At 52.1% G+C, this 25967-nt stretch overlaps 2 protein-coding genes across 4 annotated transcripts in view; one reads left to right on the top strand and one right to left on the bottom strand.

Moving 5' to 3' along the window:
* Positions 1-1194, bottom strand: part of TRRAP (transformation/transcription domain associated protein) — a 143094-nt gene extending 141900 nt beyond the window's left edge. The window contains exon 1 of the mRNA XM_032755915.2: positions 1132-1194. The gene's annotated coding sequence lies outside the window, so the exon portion shown is untranslated. The remainder of the gene's footprint in view (positions 1-1131) is intronic.
* Positions 1195-1546: 352 nt separating this feature from the next.
* TMEM130 (transmembrane protein 130) lies at positions 1547-23915 on the top strand. Of its 3 annotated transcripts, none has more exons than XM_032755932.2 (8): positions 1547-1888; positions 7108-7413; positions 10202-10361; positions 14652-14818; positions 15511-15595; positions 19230-19432; positions 22112-22224; positions 22563-23915. In XM_032755932.2, the coding sequence occupies exons 1-8, from the start codon at positions 1804-1806 to the stop codon at positions 22749-22751; spliced, it is 1308 nt and encodes a 435-aa protein (XP_032611823.1). In that variant the 5' UTR covers positions 1547-1803; the 3' UTR covers positions 22752-23915. The 3 variants fall into 3 exon arrangements, with proteins under 3 accessions (XP_032611823.1, XP_032611824.1, XP_058298931.1); XM_032755933.2 differs by having other exon boundaries at positions 1555-1888; positions 22599-23915; XM_058442948.1 differs by lacking the exon at positions 1547-1888 and adding an exon at positions 5657-6929.
* The last annotated feature ends 2052 nt before the right edge of the window (positions 23916-25967 follow it).

Here is a 25967-nt window from a genome sequence, read left to right as displayed (position 1 = left end):
GAGCCCTGAGCTTGTTTTCCTGCGACTAGATGGTCCCATCTGGGGATGATGGGAAACAGTGACAGAACATCAGGCATTAGATTCTCATAAGCAGCACACAACCTTGATCCCTCACGTGAGCAGTTCACAGTAGGGTTTGTGCTCCTATGAGAATCTAATGCCCTGCTGATCTGCCAGGAGGTGGAGCTCAGCGTGGCTCACAGGCCCTGCTCACCTCCTGCTGTGCAGCCAGTTCCTAACAGGCTACGGACTGGTACTGGCGGCCAGGGACTTAGAGACCTCTGCTTTAGACACCTTGATGTTAATGCACTGGGTGGTGCAGTGATGGTCCATCAGTGCCCCACGGGCCACAGAGGAGGTCAAAGGCCCTCACTGTGTGGGAGGATCCCTCGCCCAGGTACTTAGCAAAGGAGATGCATAGCTGGGACCAGAACCCACCGGGCTTCCAGCCTTTAAGGCCAGCCAGGCCCCTCCAGCTTCTAGGAGAGCCCAGCCCTGCTCCTCTAAGGCAAATGGCAGTAACTATGTAGGCCAGTCACCCCTCACTGCAGTTGCCTGACTCCCACAAGGCCCTCAGTGACAAAGAAGTGGCCCTGGGCCCAGATACGAGCAGGAGCCCCATCTTACAGCAGCTGTGAGAGGGTAAACCGGAGGATGACATCAAGTCCAGCGCAGGGGCCAGGCGCTCAGGCCCCTCTTTCAAGAAGGGGTAAGAGGCTGGGCACAGTGGCTCACGCCTGTAATCCCAACATTTTGGGAGGCTGAGGCTAGAGGATCACTTGACGCCAGGAGTTTGAGACCAACCTGGCCAACATGGTGAAACTCCCTCTCTACTAAAAATACAAAAATTAGCCAGGCCTGGTGGCGGGCACCTGTAATCCCAGCTTACTCGGGAGGCTGAGGCAGGAGAATCGCTTGAACCCGGGAGGTGGAGGTTGCAGTGAGTCGAGGTCGCGCCATCCTGGGACAGAGCCAGACTGTCTCAAGATTAAAAAAGAAAGAAAGAAAGAAAGAAAGGAAAAGAAAAGAAAAGAAAAGAAAAGAAAGAGAAAGAAAAGAAAGGAAAAGAGAAAAGAGGAAGCAGCAGCAGCAAGAGGAATTTCGAGGCCTTTCGCCCAGCGCCTGGCGCACCTTAAGCTCTCAACAGTTCTTGAATGAGGAGCAGCATCTCGGAGCCAACAGCGTGCAGACAGAAGGCACCTGGAGGAGAGCCCCAAGGGACCTGCAGGCGGCTTGCAACGCAGCGCATGCCCCTGGGGACGCTGAGTCAGAGCCAGAGGCATCGGATCCAGGGCCGGGAGGAGCTCGGGGGAAGGGAAAAATGCGGGTGCAGGGGACGTGGTTTCGGGGAGTGGAGGGGAAGGATGCGGCCGGGGGTGGATTTGGGGTGGGGACGGATGCGGGGAGGAGCCAGGGCGCAGGAAGGGAGCTCTGGAACCCCTAGAGGGGAGGCAAGCTGGGAGGGGCGATCGTGGACTCCAGGAGGGCAGGGGGCGCGGCCGTGGGAAGAGACGCGGGGAGGGAGGACGCGGCCGTGGAGAGGGACGCGGGAGCAAGGGGCGGCGGGAGGAGGAGGAGGAGGGCGCGCGGCGCGGCTGACGTGGGCCGGGGTCGCGCAGCCGGCTGTGGGCGGCGGCGGCGCGCAGCGACAGAGCGTCCCCCGGCGAGGACGAGCGAGCACGGCGCCCGCCCCTCCCCGCACCGCCCGCGCTGCTCGCCCCGAGGAGCGGCCGTCGCGGTTCTCGAGCTTCAGCTGCATTCCCTCCGCGTCCGCCCCACGCTTCTCCCGCTCCGGGCCCCGCCATGGCCCAGGCAGTGTGGTCGCTCATCGGCCGCATCCTCTGGCTCTCCTGCCTCCTGCCCTGGGCCCCGGCAGGGGTGGCCGCAGGTAAGGCGCTGGGCAACCCGGCCTCCCTGCAGCCCCAGCCCGCCCGGGGCCTGGAACCGTCTCCGCGGGCGGGTGGGCCCGGGAGCGGGGATTGCGGAGGTGGCACCGTGCGCCCTGCGCGCATCTCCCTCCTCGGCTGAGGCCACTGCAGCGCCCTCTCCCCTCTCTTTTCACCCTTGTTCCCCAAAGTCGCCTGGGCACTGGAGGGGGCTCCCCGCACCCCCTGGATTCCTGCTTCCAGTCCCCAGGCTGGCCCTGCCCTGGAAACCGCGCGGGGGTGGCCGGCGCATCCGTCGATGCCTGGGGACCATGCATCCGCTAAGGGAGGAGAGGACGAGGCAGGGAGGCTGGGATGCGCCAGGGTCCGTCATCGCGCCACAATCCCCCAGTTCCCCAGGGAGCACGGGATGGGCAACGTTTTTGCCTTAAAATGTCGCCTCATCTAGAGGGGTTTTCCACCCCGTTGGTGCTGGCTTTGGGGAGATGTGATTTTAGAGCCCAGGAGGCCAGGCTGCCATTACGTCTCTGGTGGTGATTTCCAAAATGGACCCGGAGCTGACAGGTTCCTGGGGTGTGTGGGGGGGTGGGGGTTGGGGGGGGCAGGGTCGTGTGTCTACTGCCCCCACTTCCCCACCGCCAGAAGGCCAGCACCCACCTCTCTGCCACATTTTGGGAGCCATAAAAGGACCCAGACTGAAAACTATTCGAGGGACAGGTGGGACGTGGGCAGCTAAGAGGGTTGAATACTATCCAACACTTTTCACCCCCCTCCCCCCTCATAAAAGAGCGGTAGAGAGAGAGCGAGGGATCTAATGAAAATTTGTGAAAGAAAAACCACGAGGTAAAAGAAAACCTGCAACTCAGGGATGAATTAGACGAATTTTATGGGAATTGCATTTGGACAAGATTACCTATTTCCTCCTGGAAATACAGAAAAGGGGTCTTTTGTCCATCACGTCTACTTGTGTCAGAGATTTTCAATGTGTCCTAAATTGCCAAAGAAAAAGAAAAAAAGAAAATAACAAAAGTGAATTAATTATTTGGAAATCATGTGTGGTTCCCATTCTAGCCAATTGCACGCTTGATGTGGTCAAAATCACAGTGGCTGAGAGTGGAGTTGGGAAACATATCTTCTCCTTCACCCGTGGGGGAGACTTTTCTACCCTTCCCCTTTCTGGAGTCCATGAATCAGGGATTTGTAAGTCAGAAGTTCATGTACTGGACTATTAATTAATTCTGGGTTGTGTTATCCAGACTTTAGAGGTACTCTTTGGAAGTGTTTTGGGTAGTCTGCATATTCTGTGTGAAAGGACTGGTGTAGCCATTTTCTAGAATGTTCAGGGCTGCACATGCTGTGTTGCTGGAAAAGGTAGGTGTTTCTTCCATGGGCCAAGCTTCGGGCTGATTGCCCCATCTCTTTTTGCTTTTGCCCCTTCAGCTCTGGGTGACTTGGGGGGCCCGTGGAGTCCCCTAAACCTCTGCCTTGGCTGCTCCATACCCCACGTCCATGTCACCTGGACTCCCAAACATGGAAAGATGAATTTTTTTGTTTGTTTGTTTGAGACGCAGTCTTGCTCTGTCACCCAGGCTAGAGTGCAGTGGCACAATCTTGGCTCACTGCAACCTCCACCTTCTGGGTTCAAGCAATTCTCCTGCCTCAGCCTCCGGAGTAGCTGGGATTACAGGCGCTGCCACCACACCTGGCTAATTTTTGTATTTGTAGTAGAGATGGGGCTTCGCCATGTTGGCCAGGCTGGTCTCGAACCTCTGGCCTCAGGTGATCCACCCGCCTCAGCCTCCCAAAGTGCTGGGATTACAGGCGTGAGCGACCATGCCGGCCTGGAAAGATGAATTTGATGGGTAGAGCACCAGGCCCTGTGATTGGTTCCTTCAGCCACATTTGGCAAAGGCTTCCTGGTCCATTTCCACCCTGGATGTCTTGGCCATCCCTGAGACCCCTGAGGAACAGGGGCAGCATCACCCAGGGGCTGTGACACACCTGATTTTGAAAAAACAGACTGAGAAAAAGTGTCCTTGGAGCCGGCAGGTGGTGGGGGGGTCAGCGGGCTCCCATGAGCTGGGCCAGTGTCTGCAGCAACGTCTGCAGCAGACACAGCCCCTCCCCACCCCCCCCATCCCCCTCCCAGTCCCAGCCGGCTGCCCTCCTGATCCATTCCCCTGGCAACCGATCTGCGTGATAACATGCGCCTGTCTCACTGCAGATGCTGTTTGGCCATTAGCATGCAGCCGAATGTCCCTGCCACCTGCCAACCTCGCTCAGGCCCACGCTCCTCAGCTGGGGTGGCAGGGAGGGGATGGGGAGGAGAGGGGTGCCAGGAGTTAGGGGGATAAGGGAGGAGGTGGTCTCTCATCCATGCACTTCTCTGTCCACAGCCTGGCCAAATGCTGCCTCCCAGCCAAAGGGGGGAGGGAGAGCAAAGTCCAACCAGGGTGGTACAGACTGGTTGGGTGGCCTCAGGCAGCAGCAGTGGCCCATGCGAGCTTCAGGTCCCTCAATATCATATACCCACACTATTTGCGTGGAAAAGCTCCCACCACAGCTTCTGAAATCCCCTCTTTGGGGTTAAGACACTGCAGATCCCCTTTTCAATGCCAGCATTCCCTCAGAAGTGACCAGCTCTCGGCATCTTAACTCAAATGACTTGATTTTTATTTATTTATTTTTGTAGAAAGGGTCTCTCACTTTGTTGTCCAGGCTGAAGGGCAGGGGTGCCATCATAGCTCACTGCAACTTCAAACTCCTGGGCTCAAGAGATCCTCCTGCCTCAGCCTTCCAAGTAGCTGGGGCAACAGGTGCACGCTACCATGCCTGGCTAATTTTTAAAATTATTTTTTTGTAGAGAATGGGTGTCACTGTGTTGCTCAGGCTGATCTCAAACTCCTGGGCTCAAGTGACCCTCCGGCCTCAAAGTGCTGGGATTACAGGTGTGAGCTGACTGGGCCCGGCCTCAAATGCCTTTATAATTTAAGAAATGGCCCTGGAAAAAAAAAAGGAAATGTGTGATGTGGGCCAAAGCAGCGAACGTGTGAGGTGGGCCTGAGGAAAGGTTGGAGCTGGAGTCCCCCGCGGGGACAGGTGATGTTGCTTTGAAGTGAATGAGATGCAGCTGAAAAATATAATCTCAGAGTTGCCTGGGCACTAGAAGGGGCTCCCCTTGCCCCCTGGATTCCTGCTTCTACTCCCTGGGTTGGCCCTGCCCTGGAAACCACATGAGGGTGGCCCGTGCATCCGTTGGATGTCTCGGGGCCATGTACCTGCTAAGGGAGAGGAGGATGAGGCAGGGAGGCGGGGATGTATCAGGGTCAGTCATTGCGCCACAACCCCCAGCCCCCAGGGAACATGGAATGGGCAGCATTTTTACTTTAAAATGTTGCCTCATCTGGATGGGTTTTCCACCCTGTTGGTGCTGGCCTTGGGGAGATGTGATTTTACTTGATTTATGTATTTATGTATTTATTTATTTATTTGAGACGGAGTTGCGCTCTTTTTGCCTAGGCTGGAGTGCAGTGGCGCGATCTCAGCTCAGGGCAACCACCATCTCCCTGGTTCAAGTAATTCTCCTGCCTCAGCCTCCCGAGTAGCTGGGATTACAGGCGCTCGCCACCACGCCGGGCTAATTTTGTATTTTTAGTAGAAACGGGGTTTCGCCATGTTGGCCAGGAGAACTCCTGACCTCAGGTGGTCTGCCCACCTTGGCCTCCCAAAGTGCTGGAATTACAGGCATGAGCCACCGTGCCTGACCGAGATGCAGTTTTAGAGCCCAGGAGGCCAGGCTGCTATTTCTTCCGAGAGTGATTTCCCAAAACGGACCTGAAGCTGACAGGTTCCTGGGGGTACTTGTGGGGGGACCTTGTGCCCACTCGGTTGTGCATCTACTGTCCCCACATCCCCGTCACCAGAAGGCCAGCACCCACCTTTCTGCCACATTTTGGGAACCATAAAAGGACCCAGATTGGAGACTTGTCGAGGGACAGGTGGGACGTGGGCAGCTAATGGGGTTGAATATTATCCAACAGTTTTCATCCCCCTCCCCCCTCATAATAGAGTGGCAGAGAGAGGGTAAGGGATCTAATGAAAATTTGTGAAAGAAAAACAAGGTAAAATAGTTGAAATAGTTGAAAACCACAAGGTCAAATAGTTGGCCTTTCTTTTTTTTAAATTTTTTTGAGACAGTTTCGCTCTTGTCCTCCAGGCTGGAGTGCAGTGGCACGATCTTGGCTCACTACAACCTCTGCCTTCCGGGTTCAAGCAATTCTCCTGCCTCAGTCTCCCGAGTAGCTGTGATTATAGGCGCATGCCAACACACCTGGCTAATTTTGTATTTTTAGTAGAAACGGGGTTTCTCCATGTTGGTCAGGCTGATCTCGAACTCCTGACCTCAGGTGATCCGCCCGCCTCGGCCTCCCAAAGTGCTGGAATTACAGGTGTGAGCCACTGCACCTGGCCAGCCTGAAAGCCCAGCCGGTCTCCTGTGAGGTCCCTCAGGGGAGGGGCATGTTCTGCATTTCTGGGTCCTCCCAACATGGTGGGGATGAGGTCCACGGAAGGGACTCAGTCAGTGCCACCTGGGTGAACAGTCTCCTGGGGCAGGGCCAGGTGGGCTGGTCCCTCTGCTGCACCTGCTCTCCGGGTGCCCCTTGGCAACAGCAGTACCAAACACCTGCTGTGTGCCAAGCGTTGTGCTGGTCACAGGGACGACGGAAGTGACCCCTGCTCTAAAGGAGTTTGTAGCATAGCAGGAGAGGCAAAGAAACCTTCATTCCCACATGGAGTTGTGACAACAGTGGACTCAGGCTGTTGGGAGAGAGCTGAGGGGGTGAGAGGTACAGAGAAGTGTTTTTATTGTTTGTTTTCTTTTGTTCGTGAGACGGAGTCTCACTCTGTCGCCCAGGCTGGAATGCAGTGGCTCGATCTCGGCTCATTGCAATCTCTGCCTCTTGGGTTCCAGCGATTCCCCTGCCTCAGCCTCCTGAGTAGATGGGATTACAGTCATGCACCACCACGAGTGGTGGGACCCAGGTTTGAACCTCAGTTTGATGTCGAATTGGCTGAGTGACCCTTGGGCAAGTCACTTGAGCTGCCTGAGCCTCAGTTTCTCCACCTGGGAAATAGAATAGTTGATGCCAGCCCAGAGGTGGCTGTGGGGCTCCTTGCCACATACCATTCTGAAACACAGTCTTTGTTTCTGGGCTCCTAGGCCTATATGAACTCAATCTCACCACCGATAGCCCTGCCACCACAGGAGCAGAGGTGACTATCTCAGCCAGCCTGGTGGCCAAGGACAACGGCAGCCTGGCCCTGCCCGCCGACGCCCACCTCTACCGCTTCCACTGGATCCACACCCCGCTGGTGCTCACTGGCAAGACAGAGAAGGATCTCAGCTCCACCATCCGTGTTGTCGGCCATGTGCCTGGGGACTTCCCGGTCTCCGTCTGGGTCACTGCCGCTGACTGCTGGATGTGCCAGCCCGTGGCCAGGGGCTTCGTGGTCCTTCCCATCACAGGTGAGGGTCGCTCCCATGAAAAACATCCAGCTCCAGGGGCTTCGTGGTCCTTCCCATCACAGGTAAGGGTCGCTCCCATTTGCTAGTTTGCCTTCAAACCCTTGGTGCAGAGAAAAACATCCAGCTTCGCTAGGAATCAGATCAATGCAGATTAGGCCCATAGGTTCCTTCCCTGGGTCACTCGAGTTAGAAAGGATCTGAAAATGTCAGTGATTCCCTCCAGCAGGTATTGTGCTAAAATGGATGCCTATTGCTGCTGGGGGTATACATTAATACAATCCTGTGGAGAGCGGCTGGTCAATAGGTACTGTTGGTTAGAAATTGTAGTCTTGCTGGGCGCGGTGACTCACGCCTGTAATCCCAGCACTTTGGGAGGCCGAGGCAGGTGGATCGTCTGAGATCAGGAGTTTGAGAGCAGTCTGGCCAGCATGACAATACCCCGTCTCCACTAAAAATACAAAAATTAGTGGGCGCATGGTGTTGGGCACCTATAATCCCAGCTACATAGGAGGCTGAAGCAGGAGAATCGCTTGAACCTGGGGGGCAGAGGTTGCAGTGAGCCAAGAACGTGCCACTGCACTCCAGCCTGGGGGACAGGGTGAGACTGCATCTCAAACAAACAAAAAAAAAGAAATTATTGTAGTCTTGGGGCCAATCATTCAGTGGTTCTTTCTCCCCTCTTTCTCACCTTTCTTTTCTGTCTCTGTCTCTCTCTGTTCTCTCTTTATCTCTGTCTCTGTCTCTCTGTCCCTGTCTCTGTCTCTCTGTCCCTTCTCTCTGTTTTCCCTTTGTCTTGCTCTTTCTGTTCTCTTTGTCTCTCTCTCTGTATCTGTGTCTCTTTCTGTCTCTGTCTCTTTGTCTCTGTCTGTCTCTTTATCTCTGTCTCTATGTCTCTTTGTCTCTCTCTCTCTCTCTCATTCCAAGAGAAGATGCCCCTTTGCCCCTTTAGACTTTCCAGTCTAATAATGAATTTATCTTCAGGAAATAAACCTGCATTTGGGTCATGCCTTATGCATTAAGATGTTCATTGCAATAGTGTTTATAATAGCAAAAGAAGAGATAAACAAGCTAAGTGAGCAACCGTGAGGAGACTGGCTAAATATAATGAAATCATTTATACCACTATTAACAGTGACCCTTACAATGAGTTTATAAGGCCATGGGTAAATACACATGCATGTAAAATTACATATTAAAAAAGCAAAGCACAGAATTGTCTAACTAACCCAATAATCTGTATTTAATGTATGTGTATATTAAACATACAAGCAAATACTTTGTCATACTTCAAAATGGCAACAGGGGTTGAGTTGAAGGATAGTTAGCTTCTTTTCTTCTTATATTTGAACATTTTCCAAATGAGCTCTATTGAGCATGCCTTCCTTTCCACTTTTACTAATTTTAATTAATTTATTATTATTATTTTTGAGTCAGAGTCTCCTTCTGTTGCCCAGGCTGGAGTGGTGGTGTGATCTTGGCTCACTGCAACTTCTACCTCCTGGTTCAAGCGATTCTCGTGCCTCGGCCTCCCAAGTAACTGAGACTACAGGTGCTGGCCACCACACCCGGCTAATTTTTGTATTTTTAGTAGAGACAGGGTTTTGCCATGTTTGCCAGGCTGGTCTCAAACTCCTCAAGTGATCTGCCCACCTCGGTCTCCCAAAGTGCTGGGATTACAGATGTGAGCCACCGTGGCCCACCAATTTTTTTTTCTTTTTAGAGAAGTAGACACAGGACAGTGGTCCCAGCATGTGAAGCTGTGATCAGTGGAACTGCTAATTTTTCTTGTTTTTTTTTTTTTTTTTTTGAGACAGAGTCTTGCTCTCTCACCCAAGCTGGAGTGCAGTGGCGCGATCTCGACTCACTGCAAGCTCTGCCTCCCAGGTTCACGCCATTCTCCCACCTCAGCCTCCCAAGTAGCTGGGACTACAGGTGCCCGCCACCATGCCCGGCTGATTTTGTTTTTGTATTTTTAATAGAGACAGGGTTTCACCGTGTTAGTCAGGTTGGTCTTGATCTCCTGACCTCGTGATCTGCCCGCCTTGGCCTCCCAAAGTGTTGGGATTACAGGTGTGAGCCACCATGCCTGGCCATTGGAACTGCTAATTTTTCTAGGGTTACCTGACATTCTGAAATATTTCTCAAAAGTTCCTTTCAAAGCTTATGCATTTCCTTCTTCTTTTTTTTGAGACAGAGTCTCGCTCTGTCGCCCAGGCTGGAGTGCAGTGGCACGATCTTGGCTCACTGCAACCTCCGCCTCCCAGGTTCAAGCGATTCTCCTCCCTCAGCCTCCTGAATAGCTGTGACTACAGGTGTGTGCCACCACACCTGGCTAATTTTTGTATTTTTAGTAGAGACGGGGTTTCACCATCCTGGCCAAGCTGGTCTTGAACTCCTGACCTTGTGATCCACCCACCTCGGCCTCCCAAAGTGCTGGGATTACAGGCATGAGCCACCGCGCCCGGCCATGCATTTCCTTCTGACCTTGGGCATCTTTTGTGCCAGAAAGTTCAGGGTCCTGGTGAGAGGGGACAGGAGAGAAAACAGTGAATGTGACAGAGTCCTCCAGTGTTCAGCAGTGTTCATGCAGCGGGGGGAGGGTGTGGATGCCTCTGTGTTCGGGGGTCTTTGGGGAGTGGGGGGGTCCCCTCTCCCTGCCTAGCTCTGACAGCCAGAAGGTCCGGGCAGGGAAGCGGTGGCTTTGACAGCTACCCATGAAGTCTCTACCTGGTTCCCTGATCCCTGAATCTCCAAGACTCACCCTCCCGTGTCTCTCTCTCTCTCCCAGAGTTCCTCTTGGGGGACCTTGTTGTCACCCAGAACACTTCCCTGCCCTGGCCCAGCTCCTATCTCACTAAGACCGTCCTGAAAGTCTCCTTCCTCCTCCACGACCCGAGCAACTTCCTCAAGACCGCCTTGTTTCTCTACAGCTGGGACTTCGGGGACGGGTAGGTCCTTACCCCTCTGCAGGCCCTACAGCTGTCACTGGTGCCCCACTGTCCCGCGCACTGTGCAGGGTGCTCTGAATCTCCCCACCTTTCTTTTAATTTTGTGTTTTTTTTTTTTTTTTTGAGATGCAGTCTTGCTCTCTCATCCAGGCTGGAGTGCAGTAGAGCCATCTTGGCTCACTGCAACCTCTACCTCCTGGGTTCAAGTGATTCTCCTGCCTCAGCCTCCCCAGTAGCTGGAACCTCAGGCTTGCACCACTACACCTGGCTAATTTTTGTATTTTTTTATTTTTATTTTTTTTTAGTAGAGATGGGGTTTCACCATGTTGGCCAGGCTATTCTCAAACTCCTGGCCTCAAGTGATGTCTTGGCCTCCCAAAGTGCTGGGATTACAGGTGTGAGCCACCATGCCCAGCTAATTTTTGTACTTTATTTTATTTTATTTTTTTTTTTTTAGTAGAGATGGGGTTTCACCATCTTGGCCAGGCTGGTCTCGAACTCCTGACCTCAAGTGATCCGCCCACCTCAGCCTCCCAAATGCTGGGATTACAGGTGTGAGCGACTACACCCACCTGAAGCTCCTCTCCTTTCCCTGCTCACTCTGTCTCCCTTCAAACATCCTTCAAGCACCTCCTCTCTGCCACGCCTGGGGAGTCCTGGGGAACACCGGTGAATCAATCACCAGCCCTGCCTTTGTGGTGTCTTCACCTAATGGAGGAGGCCATTGATGCCCAAAACAGCCATTTAAGGAAGGTAAAGGTACATGGGATTTTTTCCCATTTGACCTCGAAGGGTACCCAGCCAACCCTTGGTAGATATGAGGTAGAACCCGGGTGCTCTGGCTTCATTTCTCTTTATTCCTGCTTTTCAACTTGTTGTCTTTTTTCCCCTTTTTGGTGGAGGAGAACAGAGTCTTGCTATGTTGCTGAGGCTGGTCTTGAACTCCTGGGCTCAAGTGATCCTCCTGCCCCTGCCTCCCTGAGTGCTGCCTCCACTGTGCTTGGCCCTACTCCCTTCCTCCCTCCCTCCCTTCCCTCCCTCCCTTCCTTTCTTCCTTCTTTTTCTTCCTTTCCTTTCTTTCCTTTCCTTTTTCTTTTTTCTTTCTTCTTTCTTCTTTTTCCCTTCCTTCCTCCCTCCCTCCCTTCCTCCTTCCTTCCTTTCTTCCTTCCTTCCTCCCTCCCTCCCTCCTTCCTTCCTTCCTTCCTCTCCCCTTCTTCTCCTCTCCCCTCGCTCCCTCTCTCCCTCCCTCTCTTCCTTCCTTCCTCCCCTCCCCTTCCCTCCCTCCCTCCCTCCTCCTCTCCCTCCCTCCCTCCCTTCCTTCCTTCCTCCTCCCAAAGTGTTGGGATTACAGGGGTGAGCTACTGTGCCCAGCAAAACTCAGAATGTGGATTTCCTAACTCTTGGTGACAAAAGCAACCTGTGGTCAAACACTCAGGCTAGAGTACAGTGGTGTGATTATAGATCACTGCCGCCTTGACCTTCCAGCCTCAAGCAATCATCCCATCTCTGCCTCTTGAGTGGCTGGGATTACAGGCATGTACCACTACGCCTAACTAATTTTAAATTTTTTTTGTAGAGATAGGGTCTTACTATGTTGCCCAGGCTGGTCTCGAACTCTTGGGTTCAAGAGATCCTCCCATCTCAGCTTCTCAAAGCATTGGGATTACAGGTGTGAGCCACTGTGCTTGGCTTTCCTCCCCCCTCCCTCCTTTTTTAGAGACAAGGTCTTGCTCTGTCACCCAGGCTAGAGTGCGGTGGCACAAACCTGACTCACTGCAGCCTCAATCTCCTGTGTTCAAGGAATCCTCTTGCCTCGACCTCTCGAGTAGCTGGGACCACAGGCATGTACCACCACACCTGACTTTTTTTTTTTTTTTTTTTTTTTTTTAGACGGAGTCTGGCTCTGTCGCCCAGGCTGGAGTGCAGTGGTGCGATTTCTGCTCACTGCAAGCTCCGCCTCCCAGGTTCTCGCCATTCTCCTGCCTCAGCCTCCCAAGTAGCTGGGACTACAGGCGCCCGCCACCGTGCGCAGCTAATTTTTTGTATTTTTAGTAGAGATGGGGTTTCACCGTGCTAGCCAGGATGGTCTCGATCTCCTGACCTCGTGATCCACCCGCCTCGGCCTCCCGAAGTGCTGGGATTACAGGCGTGAGCCACCACGCCCAGCCTCATACCTGACTATTTTTTAAAATGTTTTGTAGAGATGGGGTCTCGCTATGTTGGCCAGGCTGGTCTTGAGCTCCTGGCCTCAAGCCATCCTCCTGCCTCAGCGTCCCAAAGCACTGGGATGACAGGTGTGAGCCACCGTGCCTGGCCAGGTCATCTCTTTAGATGCCAAAAAAGTGTTAGTATGAGCAGAAATAAACATTCAATGTAGTATCAATAAACTAGAAAAAGAAGTTGCTAGAACTAACAACTAACATTATACTGAGTGGAGAGCTTAGAATATGTTTTTGTTTTTGGCCGGGCGCAGTAGCTCACTTCTGTAATCCCAGCACTTTGGGAGGCTGAGGTGGACGGATCACTTCAGGTCAGGAGTTTGAGACCAGCCTGGCCAACATGGCAAAACCCCATCTCTACTAAAAATACAAAAAAAAAAAAAAAAAATTAGCGGGGCATGGTGGTGCACGCCTGTATTCCCAGCTACTTGGGAGGCTGAGGCAGGAGAATCGTTTGAACCGGGGAGGAGGTTGCAGTGAGCCGAGATCATGCCACTGCACTTCAGCCTGGGTGACAGAGCAAGACTCTCTCTCAAAAAAAGAAAAAAAAAAGGTGTGTTTTTGTTTTTGTTTTTGAGACAGGGTCTCGCTCTGTTGCCCAGGCTGGAGTGCAGTAGTGTGATCACAGCTCACTGCAACTCTGCCTCCTGGCCTCAAGTGATCCTCCCACCTCAGCCTCTTGAATAGCTGGGACCACAGGCCTGTAACATTACAGCTGGCTAATTTTTGTATTTTTTGTAGAGACAGGGTTTTGCCAAGTTGCGCAGGCTGGTCTCAAACTTCTAGGCTCAAGCAGTTCTCCCACCTTGGCTTCCCAAAGTGTTGGTATTACAGGGGTGAGCCATCGTGCCTGGTAAAATGTGGAATGTGGATTCTCTAACTTGGTGACAAAAGTGACCTGTGGTCAAATACCTTTGGGGAATCATTGCATTGAGATGCTGGGGGAACCTGGCTCTAGATGCAGGAATAAGACAAGGGTGCTCCTTATCAGGGTCCATCAATATTATCCTGAAAGTTCTAACTTACTCAGGAAAGTCAAGAAAATAAGTGCAGGCCTATGGTGGCTCACACCTGTCATTCCAGTGCTTTGAGAGGCCAAGAGGGTGGGGGAAAGCTTGAGCCCAGGAATTTGAGACTAGGGTGGGTAACATAGTGAGACCTCGTCTCTACAAAGAATACAAAAATTAGCCAGGGATGGTGGCACGTGCCTGTAGTCCCAGCTACTCGGGAGGCTGAGGTGGGAAGACTGCTCGAGCCTAAGAGTTCAGAGACTGCAGTGAGCTATGATTGCACCACAGCACTCCAGCCAGGGCAACAGAGCAGAACTTTATCTCTAAAAAGGAAAAAAAAAAAAGAGAGAGAAAAATAAAAAGTACAGTATAAATATTGGAAAGCAGACAATTTGCAGAAAAGACCATTTACTTGAAAATTCTGGATGGCAGCTTTGACCAAAAGAACCCTCGGCTTGGCTGGGCACAGTGGCTCATGCCTGTAATCCCAGCACTTTGGGAGGCTGAGGTCAGAGGATCACTTGAACACAGGAGTTCAAGACCAGCCTGGGCAACATAGTGAGACCTTGTCTCTACAAAAAATCATATATTAGCCGGGCACAGTGGTACACGCCTGTGATCCCTACTACTTGGGAGGCTGACATGGGTGGATTGCTGAAGCCCAGGAATTCAAGGCTGCAGTGAGCCATGATTGTGCCACTGGGTGACAGAGTGAGACCCTGTCTCAAAAAACAAAAACAAAAAATTTTTGACAAAAAATTCTTCTGTCTTCACCACGTGGAGCTGTTGAGCCCTTGAACTTTGGCTACTGTGAGAAATTTGTAATTTCCCTGAATTTTAGGCCCTCTCTGGCCTCGGTTTGCTCATCTGGGAGATGGGCCAGCTGACCTGGAGCCCTGGCTGGCTCTAGGCTGTGATGACAGGTGCGCTCACTGGTAGCTGGGAGTATCACTGAACAGCCTCCCCTGACTCTGGCAAGTCCCATGAATCACTTCCGAGTTACAGGAAGGGGAAGCAACCGTCTGCTGTCTTCCTCCTCTCTCCTCCCTGTCTCCTAACAGGACCCAGATGGTGACTGAAGACTCCGTGGTCTATTATAACTATTCCATCATTGGGACCTTCACCGTGAAGCTCAAAGTGGTGGCAGAGTGGGAAGAGGTGAAGCCGGATGCCACAAAGGCTGTGATGCAGAAGACCGGGGACTTCTCCGCCTCGCTGAAGCTGCAGGGTGGGTGTCCAGGCAGGGTGATGCAGTCTGGGCGTTCCAGAGTGGGGTCACCGTACGCACAGATCACAGTGGCTCTGGGCTGGACTCACACCCTGTCTTCTGGAGCCCCACAGACCTCTGAGGAGCGTCTATCATTACCCCTGCTTCAGACAGGGCACTGCAGGCCACGGATGGGATCATGTGGCTGTGCAGTGGCTGAGCGGCCCTTGTGCCCCAGGCTGCCTGCTCCCAGAGCCTGAGCCGGTGACCAGGTGTCTGCTGTGAATTGACCAGTCCATGCCATTCCTTGTTCCCTGGCCCCATCGGCCTCCTACCGAGGCTCACCCCGGGGTGGGATGGTCTCCATCTCTCCCTGGCTTTGGTGAGAGGGAGCCCTTGGGCAGCTGCAGAAGACATCTTGGTTCTTGCTGTCAGGATGGTGCTCTCCTGTATGACACGGACGATGACTTGGCAATGGGCGGGACAGTCGTCTGTTTGCCTGCCTTTTTCCCGTTCCTCCCTCTGAGCCGGCTTCAGCACCTGCCACTGACAGGGGAGGGCAGGACCCAGAGGATCCCCACGCAGACCTGTGACCTGCTCTTAGGAGAGGGACAGAGGGGAGGACAGGGTGGCGGTCGCACCACCCTGTGCCCTGGGAGCCTTGATAGCAATCCTTAGCCACCAGGTCTAACGGGGTTCTCTCTGCCTTACAGAAACCCTTCGAGGCATCCAAGTCTTGGGGCCCACCCTAATTCAGACCTTCCAAAAGATGACTGTGACCTTGAACTTCCTGGGGAGGTAAGTGAGCTCCAGAGTGCACTGTGGGTGCCCCGTGGGCACTGCACATCCACTTTCACAGTGACCCCAAGTCTGTTCTACTCTGTGACAGCACCAGGTCTGGGACCTCGTGGAAGGGCAGTGCCACTCTGTCTTGAGGCTGGGCCATGGGGGAGCATGGGCTCAGCTCCAGTCTTTATTTTATTTTATTTTATTTATTTATTTATCTGAGATGGAGTCTCGCTCTTTCGCCCAGGCTGGAGTGCAGTGGCGCAATCTTGGCTCACTGCAACCTCTGCCTCCCTGGTTCAAGCGATTCTCCTGCCTCAGCCTCCCAGCTAGCTGGGATTACAGGTGCACTCCATGATGCCCCGCTAATTTTTGTATTTTTAGTAGAGATGGGGTTTCACCATGTTGCCCAGGCTGGTCTCCAACTCCTGACCTCAAGTGATCCACCCGCCTTGGCCTCCTAAAGTGCTGAGATTACAGGCGTGAGCCACTGCATCCGGCCTTTATTTGTATTTTTTAGAGACAGAGTTTCGCCCTGTCACCCAGGTTGGAGTGCAGTGGCACCATCACAGCTCACTGCAGCCTTGACCTCACAGGCTTAAATGATTCTCCTGCCTCAGCCTCCTGGGTGGCTGGAACTACAGGTGGGCACCACCATGCCTGGCCAATTTTTAATTTTTGTAGAGGTGGGGGTCTCACTATGTTGCCCAGGCTGGTCTCAGTCTCCTGAGCTCAAGCGATCCTCCCAGCTTGGCCTCCCGAAGTGCTGGGATTACAGGCGTGAGCCACCACACCTAGCCCTCAGCTCAATTCTTGAGGTCCCAGGGAGGGAGGACCTGCCTTTTGGGGCTGTATTCACCATGGGCATGGAGACAAAGGTTGGGAGGGATCCCTCCTGTTGAGAAGCCCTCTGTGTATGACGTGGCCTATTTTCCAGCCCCCAGACCTTTGCCCATGTGGTCTTTCAGGGTTCTCTTCTCTCCCATTACATGTCCAGATGTTTCTTATTCTTCTAAGCCCCTTGGAATGCCTGCCTTCAAAAGCCTTTTCTGAGGCCGGGTGCTGTGACTCATGCCTGTAATCCCAGCTACTCGGGAGGCTGAGGCAGGGGAATTGCTTGAACCTGGGAGATGGAGATTGCAGTGAGCTGAGATCCCACCATTGCAGTCCAGCCTGGGCAACAGAGCAAGACTCTGTCCAAAAACAAACAAACAAACAAACAAACAAACAAACAAACACCAAATCTATTCTGCCCTCCAGCCTGCACAGGGGAGCTTGCACCAGCAGGCAAAAGTTGGTTGAGCATCTGCTTTGGACAAGGTGCTATTCTGGAAGCTTCTAGACCAGAGTAGACAAGACTTCCAAGGGTTCTGTGTGCAGGGTGGGGCACCCCGCATGACACGGAAGCAGATCCTCCCAGGAGATTCTCATCAGTCAGTCTAATCAGGGCAGCCTGGCCCAGGCTCCTGGCAAGAACAGCGTCAGGCTGTTTTTAGTAAGTGAGGAGACACAGATGCTGAGTGCATTCTGTCCACGAGGGTGCCCCTCCCTGGGGCCACTGGGATGGATAGAGTGGCAGACGTCAGTGGTCAGGGCCCAGGCCTTAAAGGACTCTTTTTTTTTTTTTTTTTTTTTTTTTTTTAGACAGAGATTCTCTTTGTTGCCCAGGCTGGAGTGCAGTGGCACAGTCTCAGCTCACTGCAACCTCTGCCTCTTGGGTTCAAGCGATTCTCCTGCCTTAGCCTCCCGAGTAGCTGGGATTACAGGTGCATGCCATCATGCCGGGCTAATTTTTGTATTTTTTTGTAAAGACAGGGTTTCATCATGTTGGCTAGGGTGGTTTCAAACTCCTGACCTCAAGTGATCCGCCCACCTTGGCCTCCCAAAGTGCTAGGATTACAGGTGTGAGCCACCATGCCCCGCCCACCCTTGAAGGACTCTTGTCCACACACAGAGACACATGAGAGGGATGCTAGGCCAGACAGAGTGAGCAACGGAGGTCAAGGGAAGAGGAAGATGAGCTATGAATAATTTAGGGGTTGGAGGTAGTTTTTACGGGCTTTGGAGGCAGGAGCTTAGCGTGGGGAGAATGGGAAGCCCCGTGGGTTTAGAAGCCCTGATCTTTGAGGTGGCATGAGTGCGTGGCTTTTCCTGCGGGCCTAGTGTTTTGTGGAATTGGAATGCTCATTTCACATTCCTTAGATGGACCTGCATTTTCCAGCTTCTGCGCCTATGCTTGTGGAATGTGGATAACTTGGAATGCCCTTATCCTTTCTCACCCATCAAAGGTTCATTTATCCTTTCAGATCTGCTCAAATGCCACCTCCTCCAGGAAGCCTTCTCTGGCTACCTCATTAAGAATGCTCTCATGGTCAGGGATGGTAGCTCATGTCTGCAATCCCAGCACTTTTAGAGGCTGAGGTGGGAGGATCACTTGAGGTCAGGAGTTCAAGATTAGCCTGGCCAACATGGTGAAACCCTGTCTTTACCAAAAAATACAAAAATTAGCCAGGCATGGTGGTGCATGCCTGTAATCCCAGCTACTTGGGAGGCTGAGGTGGAAGAATCACTTGAACCCAGGAGGCAAAGGCTGCAATGAGCTGAGATCACACCACTGCACTCCAGGCTGGGTAACAGAGTGAGACTCTGTCAAAAAAAACCCCACAAAAACAAAACAAAACAAACAAACAAACCAAAAACAACTCTCTCATGCTGGTTGCAGTGGCTCATGCCTGTAATCCCAGCACTTCGGGAGGCTGGGGCAGGAGAATACTCGAGGCTAGGCGTTGGAGACCACCCTGGGCAATATAGTTCCATCGCTATAAAAAAATTTAAAAATTGGCCAGGCGCAGTGGCTCACGCCTGTAATACCAGCACTTTGGGAGGCCAAGGCGGGTGGGTCACCTGAGGTCAGGAGTTTGAGACCAGCCTGGCCAACACGGTGAAACCCTGTCTTTACTAAAAATACAAAAATTAGCCAGGCATGGTTGTGCGTGCCTGTAGTCCCAGTTACTTGGGAGGCTGAGGCTCGAACCTGGGAGGTGAAGGTTGCAGTGAGCCAAGATTGCACCATTGTACTCCAGCCTGGGCAACAGAGTGAGACTCCATCTCTAAATAAATAATTAATAAAAAATTAAATTAAATTAAATTAAAAAATTAGTTGGGCATGGTGGCTGGTGCCTGTAGCCCCAGCTACTTGGGAGGCTGAGGCAGGAAGATTGCTTGAGCTCAGGAGTTGGAGGCTTCAGTGAGCTATGATTGAGCCACTGCACTTTAGCCTGGGTGATAGAGTGAGTCCCTGTCTTATAAAATGCAAAAAACAAAAAATGGGATGTGCTTATTATTCCCCTGGGCTTCTATGGTACACCATGTGTGCCATCAGACTCCTCATTCTGCCTCCAGTGAGCAGTCTGTGCGTATCTCTGTTTGCCTTATTCACTTGGAATTCTCTTGGGGATCCAGGACCATCTCTTTCGCACCATAGTGTCCCCTGGTCTGGAATGCATGAAGCTGAGTCCAGGACAGCTTGATATCCTGTCCTGGAAAGGACACTGAAGTTCCTGCCCACCCGGCCTGTCTTGGACTTGGTCTGTGCTGACACGCTTTGCTGAGCCTTTTCTTAAAAACCGCCCCCATTTCCCTGCAGCCCTCCTCTGACTGTGTGCTGGCGTCTCAAGCCTGAGTGCCTCCCGTTGGAGGAAGGGGAGTGCCACCCTGTGTCCGTGGCCAGCACAGCGTACAACCTGACCCACACCTTCAGGGACCCTGGGGACTACTGCTTCAGCGTCCGGGCTGAGAATGTCATCAGCAAGACGCATCAGTACCACAGGATCCAGGTGTGGCCCTCCAGTAAGTGACACCTCGCCTTCTGCTCCAGTGCCACATGGGCAGCACAAGCCTGTCCACCCTGCCACCACCACCAATATGCTCCTACCAGCCAGCCTTACCAAGGTCCTCAGCAAGGAAGCCCACCAGCATCAGCACCATCCATAACCCCACTGACTCCAGTGACCGCCAACATCAGCATTGGCCAACTGCCAATACCACCACCACCAAACTCTCCAATCCCACCAGCAACCAACTCTGCCAACCCAAATACAGCACCCATCGATTCTACCAGCACCACCATCAACACCAGCACCACTAACAACTGTAACCAACTCAGCCACCACCATTACCATATGCTGTCTTGACAACTCTTCCAGGACCACCATTGCCACCACTAACGACTCTATCAGCATTCTCACCAAGTCACCTCAATGACCCCGACCCTACCCACATCTATAAGCCCATGCCACCACCTGCCCCAATGCCAGCTTCATGGACCAAAAGCAACCATGCCAATGTCTTCTCCCACATATTTCCAAGACCATGCATGTCCCCAGTGCAAACACTTTTGCACCAAATGAGCTACCGTGATTACAATGTTCCCTCCCTCATCAGCATCACCCCTGCCCCAGCAGTTGCCACCGCTAAAACCAGCATCCCCAACAATAACTCTACTCAACTCACAGTGTTGTAGTGAGTCTTCCAGGGAGAAGCCATTGCATATCATTAATAAGGATGCCTGGGCTAGGCATGGTGGCTCCCAGGACTCTGGGAGACTGAGGCGGGTGGATTGATTGAACCTAGGAGTCTGAGACCAGCCTGGGCAACATGGCAAAACTGTGTCTACAAAAAATATAAAAATAGGACAGGTGTGATGGCTCGTGCCTGTAATCCCAGCACTTTGAGAGGCCAAGGCAGGTGGATTACTTGAGGCCAGGAGTTCGAGACCAGCCTGGCCAACATGCCAAACCCTGTCTCTACTAAAAATACCAAAAAATTAGCTGGGTGTGGTGGTATACGTCTGTAATCCCAGCTACACAGGAGGCAGAGGCACAAGAATCCCTTGAACCTGGGAGGTGGAGGTTGCAGTGAGCTGAGATTGCACAGCTTCACTCCAGCCTGGGCCACAGAGGGGCTCTTGTCTCAAAAAAAAAAAAAAAAAAAATATATATATATATATATGAGAGAGAGAGAGAGATAGAGAGAGAGAGTGGCATGTGCCTGTAGGTCTCTGCTACACTACTCGGGAAGCTGATGTGGTAGGATTACTTGAGCCCAGGAGGTTGAGGCTGCAGTGAGCCAAGATCGCACCACGGCACTCCAGCCTGAGCGACAGAGTGAGACCCTATCTGCAGAAAAATAAATAAATAAAAAATAAAACAGAGAAAAGGATGTCCAACCTTCTTTCTCGAAATACCCTTCCAAAACCATCATCAGGCCCAGCCCCTGGCTTACGGTTGCGGGCTTTGCTGATGACAGCATTGGGTTCTACACTTCATTTTTAAAGTACTTCCTTACATAGAGTAGGATCTCAGGTCCTGAAGGTACCGTCTTTCAGATGCCCAACCTACTCCTACCTTTGATGCTACAAAAGGGGAAACTAAGGCACAGGGAGGCAACAGGACTGGAGGTCAGCCTGAGCCTGAGCCAGGGTTTCAGATTCCTGGTCCCGGGGTAGGAGTTAGTTCTTCCCAGTGCTCCCAAGCTCATGCCAAACCCTGCCAGCTGCACCTGTCTTCAAGGTTGGTCCTATGGATGCACCTGAAGCTGTCACTGTCCCCTCCAGTCTCCCCAGTCCCACTCTGGGCCCCTGAGAGGATGCTACACTCCATCTGGGCCCTGGCTTACTTTGTGGGCATCATCAGGTCACTTGAGCCCTGCATCTCTCAGAACCCTCTGGGGACCAAGTTCCAATCAGGAACCCCCTGAATTCTGCAGAGAAGACAGCAGTACAGGTAATCAATGACAGCTTTTCTTGGGAAACAGACCCTCATGGCAGAGGGTGAGGGAAAAGGGAGAGGGAACCCACACTTCCTGATCACCTACCACATGCCACACACATCAACACCCCTCTTGTTGCATCTCCTTAGCAGTCTTGCAGGTCAGCATTAGCATCAGGTAGCCTGTTCAGAGCTAGGATTTGAACCCAGGACTGTTCAACTTCAGACACTGGACTCTTTCTACCATACCACTTCATAGCAACAGGTTTAGTGGGTGAGCCTGGAGTTGCCAGAGCATGGGAAGCTGAAGAAGAGGACACAGTGCTGATTGGGTGACCTCACAACATGGCTGCCCTTCCCAAAAGTGTGTAACCAAAGAGAGCAAAGAGGGAGCTGTGGTGTCTTTATGGCTTAGACTCAGGAGTCATGCACTGTCATTCCTTTCATCTGTTGTACACTAGGAGCTGGTCACTGACTCCAGCCCTCACTCAAGGCGTGAGGAATTTAGCTGCCCCTCGTGGAAGTTGCTACCAAGTAACTTGTGGATGTATGCTGAAAGCCCCCCGCCCAGACCTCAGTTTATTTTTTGTGAAGTCCTGGATTTACCTATTGGGGTTGCCCAGTTGGGATGCATGTACATGAGGGTAAAAAAATCACTGGTGGGGCTTGACCATTCCCTCCTTTGTTGTGCTTGCTTCCTAAGAACCATCACTGTAGCACCAGCTACCCAGTCCTGTAATGTTACTTCTTTCATTCCCAGGAATCCAGCCGGCTGTCTTTGCTTTCCCATGTGCTACACTTATCACTGTGATGTTGGCCTTCATCATGTACATGACCCTGCGGAATGCCACTCAGCAAAAGGACATGGTGGAGGTGGGTACTCAGTGGGGTAGGGGTTGGACTACTGGGCCTTGCCTAGACAGGATGTTTAGAGAGGGTATGGGGGCCAGGCCAGGATGCCTGGAGGGGGTCTTGATATTACAGCGAGGCTCTAGGACTTGGGGTGATGTGCCCAAGAGGCATCTGTAGACCAGGAAAAATTGCTAAGTTGGTGTCCCATCTGATTTATCTCCTATGTCCATCTCTTGCATCTGTGTGGTGCCAGAAGGGTGTTTCTGTGCACTCTGCCGCCAGGCAGCTGAGCTCATAAGGCCACCTGATGGGGCTCCTGGTGGGTGGGTGATTGACCCGTGGGATTTTGTTCATCATAGGTGGCTGATTTTGACTTTTCCCCCATGTCTGACAAGAACCCGGAGCCACCCTCTGGGGTCAGGTGCTGCTGCCAGATGTGCTGTGGGCCCTTCTTGCTGGAGACTCCATCTGAGTACCTGGAAATCGTTCGTGAGAACCACGGGCTGCTCCCGCCCCTCTATAAGTCTGTCAAAACTTACACTGTGTGAGCACTGCCCCTCCCCACCCCATTTCAGTGTTAACTGACTGCTGACTTGGAGTTTCCGGCAGGGTGGTACGCACCACTGACCAGGAGGGGTTCATTTGTATGGGGCTGTTGGCCTGGATCATCCATCTGTACAGTTCAGCCACTGCCACAAGCCCCTCCCTCTCTGTCACCCCGCCCCCAGCCATTCACCCATCTGTACAGTCCAGCCACTGATGTAAGCCCCACTCGGTTACCACCCCCTTGGCCCCTACCTTTGAAGAGGCTTCGTGTGGACTTTGATGCTTGGGGTGTTCCGTGTTCACTCCCAGGTGGGCCTGGCTGCCTACTGCCCATTCCTCTCATATTGGCACATCTGCTGACCATTGGGGGTTCTCAGTTTCCTCCCCCAGACAGCCCTGCCTGTGCCAGAGAGCTAGAAAGAAGGTCACAAGGGTTAAAAATCCATAACTAAAGGTTGGACGCATAGATGGGCACACTCACAGAGACAAGCGTGCATTATACACACTCACACACACAGAGAAATATAAACACACATGTCACATGGGCATTTCAGATGATCAGCTCTGTATCTGGTTAAGTGGGTTGCTGGGATGTGCCCTGCACTAGAGCTGAAAGGAAATTTGACCTCCAAGCAGCCCCGACAGGTCCTGGGCCTGGGCCCTCCCTTTGTGCTTTGTCTCTGCAGTTCCTGCGCCCTTTATAAGGCCATCCTAGTCCCTGCTTGCTGGCAGGGGGCTGGATGGGGGGCAGGACTAACACTGAGTGAGTGCAGAGTGCCTTGTAAATATCACCTTATTTTATTGAAACCCATATGTGAAACTTTCATTGAGGAAAAGGCATTGCAGCGGTAGAAGAGGTTGAATCAGGGCCGGGCGCGGTGGCTCATGCCTGTAATCCCAGTACTTTGGGAGGCCAAGGCGGGTGGATCACAAGGTCAGGAGATCGAGACCATCCTGGCTAACACAGTGAAACCCCATCTCTACTAAAAAAACACCAAAAATTAGCTGGGTGTGGTGGTGGGAGCCTGTAGTCCCAGCTACTCGGGAGGCTGAGGCAGGAGAATGGCACGAACCCAGGAGGCGGAGCTTGCAGTGAGCCAAGATGGCGCCACTGCACTCCAGCCTGGGTGACAGAGTGAGACTCTGTCTCAAAAAAAAAAAAAGAAGAGGTTGAGTCAGTAGGGACTTGGGTTTCCTGTGTGTGAGGGGGGCATTCTTGCCGGCCAGCTGCTCCCAAGGTTGCCTTGAGAAGGAAGAAGCAGGATGACAGAGCCTGAGCAGTGGAACCAGCTTGCACCCTCCCCTCTGGCCCAGCGACCTGGGCTGTGGCTGAGAGAGACAATAATGAGGCCAGAAGTAGCCGGAGCCTGTTGGGAAGGGCAGGGGAGGACTGTGGGGTCTGGGCTCTGTCGCTGTAACCATCTGCTCCCAGGCTGTGTGCGGAAAATGGCATTTACGCTATTGTGCAGCTCATTCTCATGAAATACTGCCATTGTTGCTAAATAAAGCTTGTGTGCTCTGAATATAGCCAAGCATAGACGGTGTGGCCAGAGTCTCTCTTTTGTGCATGGACCTTTTAGCCTTGCAGACAGCAACGGCAGTACTGTGACACAGCAGGACATCCCACTTGTCCTCTGTGGTGAAGACAACTGAAGGGATCCAGTTCAGGTCCCTGGAGGTGGGGAGAGCAGTCCCCGGGTGACTTGGACATGCATCCCAGTCTGAAACCTCAGGGGGATTCTAGAGTCAGAGGGGGAACGTGGGCCACACCTGGGGACGTGTTGGAAATGCAGACCCTTGGGCTCGACCTGATACCTGAAGCAGTGCCTGGGGAGGGGGGCAGCCACCTGTTTTCACAAGCGCTCTGTGATTCTGGTGCATATCAGGTGTGAGAACCACTAGTCTCTAGCAGGCTTCTTAAACTTTGAAGTTCATGAGAATTGCTAGAGATCTTGGTAAACAAGAATTTTCATTTTGGAGGTCTGGATTGGGGCCTGGATTCTGCATTTCTTTTTAAAATTATTTTATTTTATTTTATTTTTGAGATGGAGCCTCACTCTGTCACCAGGCTGGAGTGCAGTGGTGTGATCTCAGCTCACTGCAACCTCCGACTCCCTGGTTCAAGCGATTCTCCTGCCTCAGCCTCGCAAGTAGCAGGGATTACAGGCACGCGCCACTATGCCCTGCTAATTTTTGTATGTTTAGTAGAGACAGGGTTTCACCATCTTTGGCCAGGATGGTCTTGATCTCCTGACCTCATGATCCACCTGCCTCGGCCTCCCAAAATGCTGGGATTACAGGCGTGAGCCACCGTACCTGGCCTGACACTTAACTATTAAACCAAAAACTGTGTATTCAAAAAACTAAACCTACTTTCAAGCTCAACATTATGTCTCAAGGGAATGCAAAACAAATAACTCACACTATGTTTTTAGTGGTCTACACTCTTTCAGAAACACTGATATCAAGAAAGAAATGTCATCCAAACCATTTACTCAGAAAGTCATATTAATTTTCAAACTGACAGAGAAATCACAAGATGGAATCATCTATCATCAGAATAGGCAAAGAGAAATGGGAAAGATCTCTGATTCATAGAAAAATGAAATCTAGATAAAATATTAGCTAGAGCAAACCTATGTATATCATTGAATCTTTTGATGCTCATTTGGCCATTTTTCAAAAAATACAGAAATACACAGTATAAAAAGTAAAATTATTTATTTATTTATTTATTTATTTATTTATTTATTTATTTTAGACAGAATCTCTCTCTGTCATCCAGTCTGGAGTGCAGTGGCACGATCATATCTCACTGTAGCCTCGACCTCCTGGGCTCAAGTGATTCTCCCACGTCAGCCTCCTGAGTAGCTGGGACTATAGGTGCATGCCACCATCCCTGGCTAATTTTCTGTTTATTTTTTGGAGAAATGAGGTTCTACTATCTTGCCCAGGCTGGTCTCAAACTCCTGAGGTCAAGTGATCCTCCTGCCTTGGCCTCCCAAAGTGTTGGAGTTACAGGCGTGAGCCACCGTGCCCAGCCCTGAGTTTTTGTTTGTTTTTTTGAGACAGAGTCTTGCTCCCAGGCTGGAGTGCAGTGGCACGATCTCGGCTCACTACAACCTCTGCCTCCCGGGTTCAAGTGATTCTCCTGCCTCAGCCTCTTGAGTAGCTGGGACTACAGACACTCGCCACCACACCTTTTTTTGTATTTTTAG

This window comes from Hylobates moloch, unplaced genomic scaffold, assembly GCF_009828535.3.
Source record: "Hylobates moloch isolate HMO894 unplaced genomic scaffold, HMol_V3 SCAFFOLD_1, whole genome shotgun sequence".
Classification (NCBI taxonomy): Eukaryota; Metazoa; Chordata; class Mammalia; order Primates; family Hylobatidae; genus Hylobates; species Hylobates moloch.
The sequence above is the reverse complement of the archived record's forward strand: the minus strand, read 5'-3'. Positions and strand labels throughout refer to the sequence as shown.